Source organism: Leguminivora glycinivorella, chromosome 10, assembly GCF_023078275.1.
Source record: "Leguminivora glycinivorella isolate SPB_JAAS2020 chromosome 10, LegGlyc_1.1, whole genome shotgun sequence".
NCBI lineage: Eukaryota > Metazoa > Arthropoda > Insecta > Lepidoptera > Tortricidae > Leguminivora > Leguminivora glycinivorella.
This window is the reverse complement of record NC_062980.1, coordinates 10,169,531-10,184,624: the sequence shown is the minus strand read 5'-3', so window position 1 is coordinate 10,184,624 and position 15,094 is coordinate 10,169,531. Positions and strand designations below refer to the sequence as shown.

The 15,094-nt window shown below is 39.8% G+C and overlaps 3 protein-coding genes across 7 annotated transcripts in view; 1 reads left to right on the top strand and 2 right to left on the bottom strand.

Annotated features, from left to right (window-relative positions):
* Positions 1 to 4,592, top strand: part of LOC125230044 (clustered mitochondria protein homolog) — a 39,784-nt gene extending 35,192 nt beyond the window's left edge. The window contains exons 23-25 of the mRNA XM_048135025.1: positions 78 to 293; positions 815 to 1,035; positions 1,846 to 4,592. Coding sequence (XP_047990982.1) covers positions 78 to 293; positions 815 to 1,035; positions 1,846 to 1,996 — 588 coding nt within the window. The 3' untranslated portion in view covers positions 1,997 to 4,592. The remainder of the gene's footprint in view (positions 1 to 77; positions 294 to 814; positions 1,036 to 1,845) is intronic.
* Positions 4,164 to 10,808, bottom strand: LOC125230043 (ubiquitin carboxyl-terminal hydrolase calypso). Its single transcript, XM_048135024.1, has 8 exons — positions 10,363 to 10,808; positions 10,131 to 10,278; positions 9,616 to 9,799; positions 9,018 to 9,166; positions 8,512 to 8,703; positions 8,324 to 8,394; positions 6,515 to 6,724; positions 4,164 to 5,302 (listed from the first exon to the last, which is right to left on the bottom strand). The coding sequence occupies exons 1-8, from the start codon at positions 10,735 to 10,737 to the stop codon at positions 5,114 to 5,116; spliced, it is 1,518 nt and encodes a 505-aa protein (XP_047990981.1). The 5' UTR covers positions 10,738 to 10,808; the 3' UTR covers positions 4,164 to 5,113.
* Positions 10,809 to 11,973: 1,165 nt separating this feature from the next.
* LOC125230177 (extensin-like) overlaps positions 11,974 to 15,094 on the bottom strand; it is a 117,100-nt gene continuing 113,979 nt past the window's right edge. For all 5 annotated transcript variants that reach the window (XM_048135235.1, XM_048135233.1, XM_048135232.1 and 2 more), the window contains 2 exons: positions 14,191 to 14,432; positions 11,974 to 13,699 (listed from right to left, as the gene is read on the bottom strand). In XM_048135235.1, the coding sequence (XP_047991192.1) occupies positions 13,400 to 13,699; positions 14,191 to 14,432 (542 nt within the window). In that variant the 3' untranslated portion in view covers positions 11,974 to 13,399. The remainder of the gene's footprint in view (positions 13,700 to 14,190; positions 14,433 to 15,094) is intronic.

Below are 15,094 nucleotides of genomic sequence, written 5' to 3'. Positions count from 1 at the left end.
TTCATGCTGGAGTATTTTTCCATTGTTGATAGTTTAATTATCAATATTTATTGTATAACGTTCCGTTATCTTTACAGAGCAACATCGCATTAATACTACACGCGGTCGGCGAATACGAGCTATCACTTCGCTTCGTAGAGCGCGCATTAAGCGTGACAAGCGCGGTTCACGGCGCGCGTTCTCTCAAAGCGGCTGTAGCGCGCCATTTGCTAGCACGAACTTTGTCCTGCCTTGGTGACTTCCGTGCCGCTCTGACGCATGAGAAGGAGACGTACTCCATTTACAAGCAGCTGGTGAGTTGTCGCCCAGTATATAGAGTCTGCTAGGACTATAGTCCTGGCAATTTGTTGCGTTATGGTGATGAGAGTGCGGCACGGCGTGCGCTCACTCATTCAAGGCGGCTGTAGTGCGCCATTTACTTGTGCGCACGATATCCTGCGTGACAACTATTTGAGGATCGTGCTGTATGACATTTGACTTGGCTAACGCAGAAAAAATCATCATCCTTATTCAGCTTTTAAAATCGCAGACATAGATTTTTCGACCACTTAACTAATCAAAGTGACATATATGATATGATACGTCTTATTCAAATATTATGAAAAGACACGTGCAGATTATTTTATATACGTAACTCAGTGAGCTCGGCGTCGGCAAAAGCTGGCGCGATACCGGTCAAGACCGAGCAAAATGACGTGCTCTCGTGTTGGAGGCCAAAACTCATTCTGGGTTATCGCGCCAGCCAAGTAATTAAGGAACTTAGTGCCACCTACAAGAGAAATTGATGTCGATATTGTCGATTTTGCACTTACAGTTGGGCGAGAAGCACGAGAAGACGCGCGAGTCGTCGGAGTGCCTGCGGCACCTGACGACGCAGGCCGTGGTGCTGCAGAAGCGGCTGGCCGAGGCCTACGCGCGCGCGCCGCACGCGCACGCGCCGCCGCACCACCCGCCGCTGCACATCCAGCCGCCCGGCATGGCCTCCGTCATCGACATGCTCAACCTCATCAACGGCATCCTCTTCGTGCAGATCAGGTACACATACCGACCTGACACACACAACTCTTTGCTCCGTCATCCTCCCGCTTGCTCAGTTGTTCTTCCGACCTTTTGGGGGTTTCTTAGATAGCGGCAGTGACTATAGGCCGAGTCCTCCCGAGGGCTGTGGCTTCTTCTGGACGATACACGACTCGACATTTATTTATTTATTTACAAGAACGGTTTACACCAATTATACTTGCATTACATTTATGTATACTTAATTAGGTACACGCCAATACGCATGTAACGGTGTAGAAATTTAAGAACTTCAACTCCTCATTCATTCATTCACACTCTCACTCTCTCTGGACATAAAGATGAATGAACACAGTGTCCAAAAACTAAGAGCGTAGCGTACACATTAAAACTATTTTTAAAAATTGATTTAATTAATTGTAAAAAATACCCGTGTCGTTTGACACGTCATTCCAAAATCAACTCTGTACTTTTAATACTATGATATCACATATCCAACGTAGGCAGATAGTCCACTATCATATATTTATCATAGAAATATGATCATAGGCAACATGCCATCCTTTTTCTTCACGTTGGAAAAAGAGGGAGGCATACAGACTCATGATCATATTTCTATGATAAACATATGATAGTGGACTTTCGGCCGTATATAGGAGTCTAGTACGAATAAAGCAAACGCTAATACTTATATGAACGAATATTTATGCCTCGGAAAGGAACGGTTTTAAAACGTATTTTGCAAAATCGTTTAGGTCACGTGTTTTATGCACCATACCAAATTAGCTCCATTCTTGCACTTATTATAATTGAAATTTTCATTTCCAGTCCCCAAGACATCGAGCAGTTCAAAGCTGAAATAGAAAAAAGACAACTAAAAGACTTACCGATCCCCGGGCTGGCCGAGCTCAGCGCCGGCAAGGAGAAAGCCGAGAAGACCGAGCTCAACGCCGGCGGCGACGCGCCCGCCGACAGTTGAAACCGCACCGCCACCGGGGCCGGCGCATCCGCGGCCCACACAGGTTGCGCTCACTAGGGTCCACAGATAAATGGGTTCATAGGTTGGTACTGTTCAAATGTTAATGGTTTACAATCTAGGGAAACTATAGCGGTTTGAGCGCTATCGGTTCGGATGTTAAAGTGACATCTATCGAAATATTTTTCGAACCGATTTGTGTAATGATAACTCATTATCTGTGGTCCTATTCAGCAATTACAAGAAGGGGTGTGCGTAACCTTTCTGGAGTACATCATTTGCGTTGCGATGGCACTTATAATGAATTTGAACAACGCAAGTGATATATTTAAATTTGGCAACCGGTGTGGCCCGACCTTAAATGCCTATAAGATTTAATCCGGCCCTGTGAACATTTATTATACATTGTTATTTTATAATTATTGATTGATGATATTGTTCCTTATCGAAGAATGTATGCCGTAGTAGATAGCGTGCTAAGGTTTGATGTAGATTTTTTTATTAGTCAAATTTTGATGGTAATTATTTCGATCAAATAATTATGCGTTATATTAAGTCTCGCAGAGTGCAATAGGTTTATGTGCATGTGCGTACGTTGCGTATTTCGCTCAAATCACGCCTAAACACAATGATTTCGTAGGACCTAAAATCGGCCGTTAGTTTTTCTACATTCTTTAACAAAAATATAGTGTAACGGTGGTCGCATTCGCCTACTACTTCCTTTTGTTTCTAACCAGAAATGACTAGATCTTCGAGATATTTCGGATTACAGCATAAAGTAATAGGGTTCTCACTCACTGAATAAAATATGGCTGGAAATATAAATAATACATTTTTTTTACGAAATGCATTTTCTAGGGTAAAATATTAGCAAGGAGCAACCCTAAACAAACATTTTAATCTATTGTCTCAAAGGTTTATGCTTATTAAAAAATAGTTTAATTATATTACTGGTGTATTTAGATGAATCATTATTTTATTTAAACCTATTTATATTATACGTTTATGTATTTATTTATGAAAAATATTATCTATAACACGGATCACATGTACACAGCACACACATGCACATCACAGCACAGTAAATACCGTTTCACCATTGTTACACATGCAAAAATTATTTAGAAAAGTACCGACGCCGATTTTGAGGTCCTGCAAGTCAGTGTCTTATGTAGGTTTAATTTTATGCTTCCGTTTCAAATTCACAATTTTATCGTTATCCGATGTAGTGCAATGGAATGTAGTGATAATAGCAATAAGTTTCGGTTGTGAGCCGGACCGCTCGCCCGGTGTCCGGTCTCTGGTGCTACCGGCGAGTCCGAAGAAACAAATGATTTTATGAATTGTTATGTCGAGTATTATTTCTTTACTTAATTAGTACGGGAGTATATTGTTGACATGCCCATAGTCGTAGAAATTTTGTTATATTGTCATTGAAATGTAACAGGATTTGACAATTCTGTAGGTTTTTAATTACGTAAAAAATTGGTATTTGATCAGATTTCAAGATTGGATTGATTTGTGTTCTTTAGTTAGTTCTTATCCTGTCTGCGACGATCCGTGTCGTTAAGGCCTATTTAGATTATTCAAGAATTCACGTACGATTTGGTCGATCGACTGGATTTATTGTATTCTGTATTGCATGCATGTTTTTGAACAGTCTAGATTGGGCTTTAGTCAACAGTGTCGATAGGATTTCTGTCGACCAAAGTAATGACTATGACGAATGACGGAATATACGCGACGTGGGAGAGCCTGGATTGGAATGACGTAAATTAAACTCCGAATTATCTACTGATATATATTGTATAAACACTGCCTTTGACTGTTAGCTTACTTTCAGATTTTAGTGTGATTAGTGCCATATAAGTAGTGAGAATAAATCTTTTCGTAATGTTTCTGTTAGTCTGTGATATGAATTGTTTTATCAACGAGCCACTTGCCTTGCTGATGTTTACAGTACTTACCAATCTTCTTTAGGTATTTCAACTTTTTAACTATTGCTGTGTAAATAATACTAATTTCCGGTTCTGACAATAATCTTCCGATGAATTGTGATTACATCTTGTATCTGATAAATTATGAATGTCTAAAATCAAGCAGAATCAAAATCTTTTCTTTTTTTTTATTTCTATTAATTTATCTGATTTTTCTCAAAACTTTTTCTGTGTAAACCAATGGAACTGTCAATTGAAAATATTTATACACAAACAAATGCGAATGAGACCACACTGTATTTTCTTGATGATTTTTATAAAGTTATACCAAATTATGTAATTTTAAACGGTATCTCAATATTTTAGCGCATCCCAATTATTGTAATAAATAAACAAGCTTATGCTTATCGAATTTTAAGGGCCGAGAATAGTTTTACCAAGAAGTAAGCACCATTGCAGGTGTAACAATCATACCATGTATCCTAAATAATAAGCTTCTCCCATAACTAACAATTGAATGTTACTTAACTTTTAAGGAAGTTGTTAGATGAAGTATGTGCCTAAGCAATCAATAATAGTTGTTGTTGTTACATTTCTTTAACAATATGACGACCATGTAAATACGGCGCTGTTCGTAGTATACTAATAAAAATCGTTTTTAATATGTTTGTTTTATTTATTCATCTTTTGTTAAATTAGACTTACAATTAAAGCTTATAGTGACTTGCCAAAAGTAATTATAAAAAGTTGCTCTGAAATTACTATATATATAACAAACTTATCTAATATTTATTGCTAAATAAATTAAAGCTTAAATGATTGTCGTTATAAGGAAACATATAGACAAAGAAGAAATTCTCAAAGAGCGAGAACGCAGAGAACAGTAAAAGTAACAGAATTACAGAAATAGAGATGAAAACCTGGCGGTCTAGCACCATTTTCGCTTTTACCCGCGAGTCCATACTTGAAGTCACTCAGGTTTCGTATTATTTGACGTTTTTTGTTGGAATTTCTTTTAACTTTCAGACAGAAAAGACCTTATCGCACTTGAAGCTTAAGGACTCTTCTGTGATGGAAAACTACAGCTAACATAATATCAGAAAATGACGGGGCGAAAACAGGCGGTATCAAAAATATATACTAGTAGTAGTAGTAGTACTAGAGACTACAGTAGTCTGCCGTGTCACTTCCTTGAGCGCGCACTGGCCCGCACCCTCGGCCGGGGCCGGGCGCGGCGCCGGCGCACTCGCGGCGCGCGCCCGCGCTCCAGCTGCGCCGCCACCAGCTCCGCCAGCGACCCGCGCTCCGCCAGCATGGACAGGAACGTGCAGATGAACTCGTCGTAGTTGTGCGTGCGACGGCAGTCGTCCACCTGAACAGGCAAATTAACCCGTTAACAGAAACTTCTATGAATTTCTGACGTTTACATTAACATTTTCTTAGACTCACCGGCAATAACATCGCACAAAAAGAACGTCGCAAAAATATCTGAGACTGATCTTATTTCTAGAGCCATAAGAGCGTGTCAGATATTTATGCAGCCCTTTTTGTGCGATGTCATTGCAGGTGACTACAATATAGAGATGACCCGGCAGGTAACGGGGCGACAACCACTTTCGGTACGGAACCCCGACAAAATTTTGTAGGTTATAATACGTATGTATTTATTTACATGGACATATTTACATAATTATAAAACAAACTAAGACTAAACTTAAAAGCTAGCTAATATTTAAAATAGGTCCTTGAGGCATTGTACCAAGGATGCTGGCGTCATTTCCTCGCTGTATCGCAATGCTGACACGTTATGCGAGGAAGTCGCCAGCTCTCCGGGCACCAGTTAATACCTCAACCAGACGCTTCGCGATTTCAGTGAAAAACTTGTTCGCGTTGGGATCCCACGGTCCTAGTACACAGTATATAACCTAACCACAAAATTAAAATTTTGAAAAAACCCCCGACCGCGACATAGTGGACCGATTTTCATGAAACATGGCTAAGAACACTCCCGACTAACTCAGCTTTCAAACAAAAAAAACTAAATCGAAATCGGTTCACCCGTTCGGGAGCTACGGTGCCACAGACAGACACACACACAGACAAACAGACAGACAGACAGACAGACAGACAGACAGACAGACAGACACGTCAAACTTATAACACCCCGTCGTTTTTGCGTCGGGGGTTAAAAACCAGTAATAATTCTTCTAACTAATTTTACGCCGCGCGGTTTGTCCTTGAGTACCGCTCTGCGCGGGCAAGATGCAGAGAGTACATGAGGAAACGGACGATCGCGGTCGCGCCGCGCGGCGCTGCAAGGTCGCGCGCGGCGCGTGCGAGAGAGCCTAACGGCCCGGCCACGACATTGGTCTAAGCCCGACAGCGGTGAGCGGCAGCCATACGTGCGAATGAAAAGTCCCATCGCTATGTCTCGCTCCAATATATGGCCGCCGCTCACCGCTGTCGCGCTTAGACCAATGTCGTGGCTGAGCCGTAACACCGATCGCGGTAGATTCACTACTGGGTCGTCCTTATACTGTGCCTAGACTTTCTAGGTATTTTAGGTATGTTGTCAGGAACATACCTTATACATGTCCCTCTTGTCATTCTCATCATTGAGCGCCTGCTGACACAGCTGTACCTCGGCCACGATGCAGCTCATCAGTGCGTTCAGCTCCGCGTGAGTGAACAGCACCTTGCGCGGTTTGAACGGCTCTTCGGGCGCAACCTCGCAGTAAGCTAGGATGGGCGTGTCGTTGCTCTTCACTAGGGCTGTGATGGATGTGGGGTAAATCTGGAATAGTATTCAGAATTTAGGGAACCAAGTATTAACAAGTAAACTAGTACAAATAATTTTGAACTTATATACCTGACTCGGAGGAAATATAGACTGGAGTACAGTTACTTACCCCTCTGCCAAAAAAAAAAGAATGCTCATTCACAGAATCGCCACGACACTATTATAAAAATGCCCGCTTGTGCTGTGAACGTAGGTACTATTCATTTTTGAACTAGATGGCGACACATATGTCAAGGATACGAACAGAACCGAGCGAAGCTCGGTTGCCCAGATATTTATTCATAAAAAGACGCACTCCCCACGAGACTTCATTTATATATTTTGTAAGAATTAACCTAATTTCAATTAGAATAGAGCATATATTATAATAATATTGACAAGGATAATAAAATTGAAAATTAGAAAAATCATTTGACCGAGACTTTGTCGTAGAGATGTGGGCATGGTCGATGAAATACCAACTATCGATAAAAAAGTATGATTTGCAAACCTTGATCACACAATTCATTTGAAATATATTTGCAATTTTCCGAAAGAGAATGATTTGAGTTTTATTACATGTACTTAATAAACTTTACACTTTGAACCAGTATTGAAAACAGTTAATGAAGACTAAACCATTTCTAGTTTATTTATTTAACCAAGTTTGTCTATAATGATTTAGTACCACCAACCGCAGTAAACGTTGTATACCTGAGCAATTCCCGAAAAGTTTGTATATATGCATCACGTCTTTGATTTTGATAAAAATAGGTATGCTTATAGAGTCCATGATGTTGAGCAAGATCCACTAGGTTTCCTGCCTGGTTTACCTGCCTCTTTAGCACAACTTGTCTTGTCGCGCGCAAGTCCATACTTGAAGTCGCGCTTGATGTATCCAGACTCGCGCGCGACAAGGCAAGTTGTGCTAAAGGGTCAGATTTCTATACATTTTCGGTAACAAAAAGGAAAGATTCATACAAACTACCTAGGACATTTTGGGAAACCTAGTGGATCTTGCTCAGCACCATGGACTTCATCAGCCTAACAATTTTTATCAAAATCAAAGACGTGATCCAAATGTACAAACTTGGCGGGAATTGCTGACCTACAGTGCAGTGTCAGCGGCAACCCACACTCAGGCGACGCATGTCTTAAGACGCGGAACGGACGTCAGCGCCACGCCGGCCGAGTGTAATTTAAAGAACGTCTCCTCAGTACATTTTGTATCCGTCCGTTCCGCGTCTTAAGACATGCGTCGCCTGTGTGAGGATAGTCCCTCAGAGAAAGTAAAGTCACGAATCGAATATGGTAGGTGATGAATATGGTACATAACTTATACAATAAATATTTAATTGTGATGACACGTTATTAGCCATATGTTTGGTGATATAAACTAGGGGACTTTGTCTTTACATTACCTTATAGACCAATACTTAACTTTTTGTAATATTTTGTTTAGTAAGATTGTTTTTAATACTACGTCGGTGGCAAACAAGCATACGGTCCGCCTGATGGAAAGCGGTTGCCGTAATCTATGGACGCCTGCAACTCAAGGAGTGTCACACGCGCGTTGCCAACCCATTAGAAACTTGTACACTCAAGAATACTTACATCTCCAAGTATTTGACTGTCCCGATTTAGGGTGAAAAACTTCACCACTTCTCCCTGCTCAACAGGGTCCGCTGAAATATAAATTCTTTGTTAAAATCATAATATGTAATACAATTGAAGGTAACATAAACAATTTTGGATGTGGTAACAATGTGACGTTGTTGGAGATAGTATTTTCAAATACAAACCTAAAATAAAACTAGTATCTTGGTTCTGCCTATCCGTGGGGCCAATCTCTATGTACACTGGTTGTGTGTAATCTATGTCATACAGCTGAGACTGCGCCTGCTCTAAAGCCAATAGGATGGTCCTCTCACTGAACTCCATTTCATTATCTTGTAATGAACTTTCATTTGATTCTGGATTCATTTCTGGTTGCTCTGAAAATACATGAGAAATAGCTAGAAATATGAAACACCTTAAGAGAAAAAATAAATAAACACAAACCCGAATAGAGAACACCCCCCCTTCCCAACCCTTCTGGGTAAAGAAGTCGGTTAAATAGTTACAATCGAATTTGAACCACAGATGGAGGCCATTGTTGGAAATTAAACTTCACAGAAGAAAAATAACTGTACATATAATCTTATTACACCCTTGTGATACACAATGTCCCAATCACAATGGGTGATGTCTAGTTGGAAAAACAATTCGTATTTGTGTACAATTTACAGGTTTAATTTACATATCTTACCATTATCTCTATTTTTCGCAAGTAAATGCCTCAAATGTTTTCCTATTTTTGAGATGGCATCCTTTACTCTTTTCTGGTTGACTTCAAGTGCATTCAGTTTCTGTGTTATGGCAATTCTTCGGTCTGGCACCACAGCCATCAAATTGAATCTGAAATAATTTATAGTTTGATTGCTAAATCAGTGTACAGAAGAACAATTTGCATGGTATGGATCAATAGTTATCAATTGGTACAATTTGATTTCGTCTTGCAGCTTCAACTTCCAAAAAATTCTTATTTTACACTATTTTGAAAATTAAATACATTGTCAATGAAGATGTTCATTTGGATTGTAAGTTCACAAGCTATAGTGCTATAGTTAAAACAATTGACAACTGATTTCTAATGTCATATGAAAGTTTTATCCATACTAATATTATAAATGGCAAAGTGTGTGTCTGTTTGTTTGTCCATCGTTTAAGGCAAAACAGAGTGACGAATTGAAGTGATGATGATTTTAAGTGGAGATAGTTGAAGAGATGGAGAGTGACATAGGCTACTTTTTGTCTCTTTCTAACGCGAGCGAATCTGCAGGCAAAAGCTAGTTGTTTATATTTACCTGATATCATGGACCTGTTCCCCCGCATCTCTGCCTAACCTCTCAGCCATGACTCTCCGGAACTTATCTGTCCAGTCCTCGTCAGTGGCCCAGGGCCCATGGTCTGTAGGAAATGGTTTCAACCCATCCAATTCAAATAGATGCCCATTGATGGGTACAAAGCTGACAAAGTGATATGCTTCACCTGGGGATATATTTTTGATATAACAATTATTATGGCGATGGAAATAGACATATAAAATGTTTGGTAATAAGAATGAGTTATATTGTAAATCACAACACAAAATCAAGACTGCAAGAGATCCTAGGAAACAACTTCATGAATAGAATTTATATATCACAATACAAAATATATTATGAGGATATTTAAAACATAATGAATTATAACATATAATTTACATAGGCTTGAGTATATACTATTAAGAGCTGATATATACCAGACTAGGAATCATATTAGATAATATAATAATTGGGATATTGTTGGATTTGGTTAAAAAATAAAAACAATCGCTGACCAGTGAAGCGTCCTGTAGGGACCACAGCATTTTTGTCTGTCTTCTTGCGGGCTTGTGGAATAGCATGAGAATTGTGAGCACATGCTAACTCTGGAGTGTTGCCAATAGCCCACCCCTTGTTCTCGGGATTCATTCCTACTGTGTGGTGCTATTTGAAAAGCAACAAAAAATAATAGGTTATTATTTGCTTATCCTAAAGTCATTTAACATAAAAAACATTATCCACACATACCTTTAACCTACTCAAAGTCTCTCCTAAATGTAGATTGGGGCAGTTGAGTAATATAGATAGTAACGCGTGTGTAGCACAACTATTGGGCACCATTTGCTGAGCGAAAAATATGTTGTTAATTGTCTCCTCATCGCGCACAAAACTTTCTATTTGTTCGACAAATTTGCGACGCGACCGCCTCTCTTCTATCCATCGGAATAAGAATATGAAACCATACACTGGACTCTCTAATGGTTTGTGCAGATCGTATATTTCTTCGACTTGCACGCCTTTGACGCCGAAATCTTCTAGCAGTAAAGTGAACAGACCGGGGTCGCTCTCCAGCTCTAGCCATCCTTCCGTGAGACTATTCAATTCTACAGGCATGCTTTTCATGTATTATAAATCCTATTAAATCTTATTTGTATATTATTGTAAGAATTCCTTTGTTTACTAGATAAATAAATAAAAACGCTGCTGAGCAGATTAGTTGACATAAATGACAGTTGACTGACATAATGACATAAATTACAATGTTGCCATAAGAAATTAAATTGGATATCTTAAAGTCACAATAGACATCCGGACCGTACCAGCGTTGTGGCAGTTAGTTCGAGTGGTATTTGATCGTATGTAAGGTGCTCTATATGTATAGACGGTCAAACAAATCTTGGCACAAAAAGGTGCGAAATTTAGAATTATAATAAACTTTCGCCCCTAGATTTTCAATATTTTTAAGTGTCGTCGATATTTCCGCCAACGCCAAGGTTTAGGTAAAACGTAGTTATTCAATGTTCCTTGGTTTAGGAAGTTTGAGTCAGGCGATTTACGAACATTTTTAAGGTAAATCGTCAGTGAGCCCTGCATTTTTCAAATTTGCCGCCTTTTCAGTTACAAAATTTGGTTGACCGTCTATATCACAGTTGATTATTGTAATTAGGCCGATAGTCCTCTATCATATGTTTATCATAGAAATATGATCATAGGTCTGTCTTCCTCCCTTTTTCTCCAACGTGAAGAAAAAGGACGGCATGTTGCCTATGATCATATTTCTATGATATGATATTATATGATATGATATCTATATATGATAGTGGACTAACGGCCTTAGTATGAAGAAAATAGTTCTAATGAAATTCCGCAAAATAGCGCGATATTTCTGGCCGGCTTTAGACCATTACGAACATTTTATATCGTCGGGTGTCAAGCAAAAGCACTAAGTAGTATTTTGGTGCCTAATGCCTATTATTCTCAGACCTTGTTTTAGTGTCATTATTATAGCACTAATCTTTCTATATAACTCCGATTTGTTTGAAGTAAAATCACCATAGTGAAAATAACGATAAGGTTACAGCAACCAAAAGATGTCTCTTGCACCATTTTGCTGGTTCCACTTATCTACAGTTGTTTTTCAATGGAAAAAGATATCAACAATTTCCAAGTAATTTATGTAGGTATGTATTATCAGTTACTGCTAATGGGATTTCAACATCGATAAACTGAAAATTTATTACCAAACCCTTTTCATAGTCAGGTATTGGTCAACAAGCAGGTAGGTAAGCAAACAGGTATACCTACTTTATATACTTAGGTAGTACCTACATGATTATTCAAGAAGAAATAAAACAATCATTAAAGTAACGACATTTATTTTGTATGTACACTCAACTTCACAAACTTTGTACAATGTACAAATAATAAATGCACAACTTCAGTATCGTAAAACACCAACGACTCGCAGGCACACGCATTAATGATTACAAATTTCAAGGTAGGTTAACATAAGCGCACATATACGTTAGACATTGGTCCCATTTTTAATTCATGATATATACAATCGTCATTTCCAAAACAAATGGTTAACCTAAACATTACCTACTTTAATATGTTACTGATTTACTAAGTAGGTAGTCCAGAAGGCAGTGTCAAATCCCAGTTTGTTTTTAGGTATTGTTTGATAACTCCAAATCAACTGCAGTTAAACATGTCAGTTACAAGTAGATGGCGTAAGTCCAACTGAAAAACGCACGGTGTCAGTGCCAATGATTGCACTGAATACCTATTTTTAAACTGCCTGATAACCTCTACTCTGTGTTAAGTATAGGAACAGCTACTACTAAATACATTTGATATAAGTTCAATTCATCTACACTACAAATCCTTTTTGCTATGCAGAATCGAATATAATGGTCCTTCAAGTTGTGCAATCAAAATGTGTACAAATTACAAAAACACATTAAGCTTCAATTCGTGTTCAAAAACACAGTTCATATATAGCTAATTTAAAAGGACTAGATCGAGAAGATGGACATTGAAATATTATTTAATATTCACTAATTCATTCCAACTATACTCATCTCAAACAGTTGCAACCGGACTTTATATTCTTCGTATCATCTAGGCAGTATCGCTATTTAGAAATAAGAAATACCGTCGAAAGGAAGTGTAACAAAGTCTACTTATATTTGGCTAGGTTAGCGTGAGAGATAAGACAAGAAAAAGAAAAGCCAATAGAATTTCTATTGAAGATATCATTCTGAAAGCTAAGCTAGTGAGTCGGTATTCACTTTTGCCTTCGTCTTCCTCGTGTGCTATCGAACACTGCGTCAGTCACCTACTTGGGGCTTCACGCCCGGGCAGCCTGCTGCTCGTCCTGTCCCAGCTCAACTGAGACACTCCTACACACATGACTATTGATTTTATACAATTTTAAACTCAACTTCATTTACTTGCATGTAGGAAAATATCATCGTTAATAATAATTGGAAGAGGTTCTTAACTTATCCTAACATACTTTCAACAAAACTTCTTTACAAAAAATATTATGTACAGGAATTAATATTAAGTATTTAATAATTACATTCTTAATATCACATAAGTACGCATCGCTAAGCTCGACAATCTAACGAACGATCGTTTCATGCGGATATGTACGTACAATAAATAATACCGTAGCATTGCCGGGGCTTCAATATCGACTCGAGTCGAGTCCTTAGCCTAGAGTTCCATCACATGAAACAGCAGTCGATTTAAAGTAACAGTAGCAGACGGGCGCGGTTCATCTGATGGCGTGGGTCGGTCTGTAGGGGGGTGGTGGGGTCTTGGGGATGGGCGTGCGGTGCACGGGCGCGAGCTCGTCGGGCGCGAGCTGGCCGGGGATCACCGCCGCCGCGTCCACGGGCGGCAGCGGCGAGTGCTGCGCGTGCGCGCTGCTCGTGGCGGGCAGCAGGCGCGCGGGGTTCAGCTTGATGGCGTCGTCGTACGTGGGCGGCGCGCCCGCCACCGTGTCGTAGTCCGGCGGCTTCTGCTGCATCGTCTCCTCGTCCGGCATCGATATCACGTGGATGGGGTCGTCGATCTGTAACCGAACAAATCTAAGATATAAAAACTGAATGAATGTCAAGGCACAACAAACATTAAGCGCGACAATCAGAGCGAGGAAAACTCTGCGCGTTGAATGGTAGATTATTATCATCTCCGGCGTGAAGCGAATGACCTGAATTTGATTAGCATGTGATTGTAGGTGGTAGTTGGTACCTACTGGCGCCATGGGAATTTCAAATGAGTCTATTTTAAAACGGTTTAGGCGATAAGATAAGTCTTAAAGTTTTCAAGTGGTAATGAGGGATCTAAAGTTAGACGCTACTGTTTTAGGGTCAGTTGCACCAAACCATCTGTCACCATTTTATTTTATGAGAATTCTCATAGACAACTGCTGCTTGACGCTTAACGTTGATCAGTCAGTTAACTATGCTTGGTGGAAATGACCCCAAGGTGTCAGAAACATGTACAATGAGCCAGAAAGTTGAGGCGGTATAGTATTGTTGAAGTAGTAGGGGTGGTACTGACCTGATGTGTGTCAGGCGAGGATCGCTCGTTGTGCGGCTGCCGGGCGGGCGACTGCAGCCAGCAGCACATGGCGGCGCAGATCAGCAGCGCGCCGGCCACGATGCAGGCCACGCCGACGTAGCGCACCGGCTCTGCGTAGTCCTCGGCCAGGCCTAGCCAGTTGATGAGCGCCCCGGCGCATAGCAGCACCATGCCGTACCGGTACGGCCGCTGCGACTGTCTGCCTTCGTCGAGAGACATGCCTGGAAATAAAGAAAATGCTTATCAATTGACTGAATGTTCGTGCGCAGGTACCTATTGCCAACTTTTGGTCAGTTAATATTGCATTCAAATGTTTTTGAGGCAGGTAGGACTTTGATAATAAATAGGTAGGTGCAACCCCCGTGCAACCACAGTGCAACACGCTTAACGGAACTTTGGTAGTTTTATTTGAATACACCTTAAATTAGCATAACTTTGGGTCGGAAAACCTTTGGAAAAAAGACGGGTGCTGTTTCCGAACGTGATTATGATTATAATAGATAATATGAAAAATAAATAATATGTGGCAGTAAATAAATATGGGCAACATCAGAAACGACACAGCATTAAGTAGGCAACCTATGTTATGTTGCCACTTCATCGTGATTCTATTATAATATTTTATTTACACGCATGTTACGACTACATACTATCATAACGGAAATAATCAGTCATTAAACTAATGTTAAATGTACCTTTACGCTTATTGCATAGATAATGATGGTAAGTGCCTAGTGTGAGGCGTAGAATATCTACCGCTACGTTCATCAGTTCCATTCTTCTTCTTCTTCCTCTGAATATTTGGTATTTTTATTTATAACCGTAGGGCGCAATAAATAATTCTCTAGTTAAATAACTTTATATTTTAATTCAATCATATCTA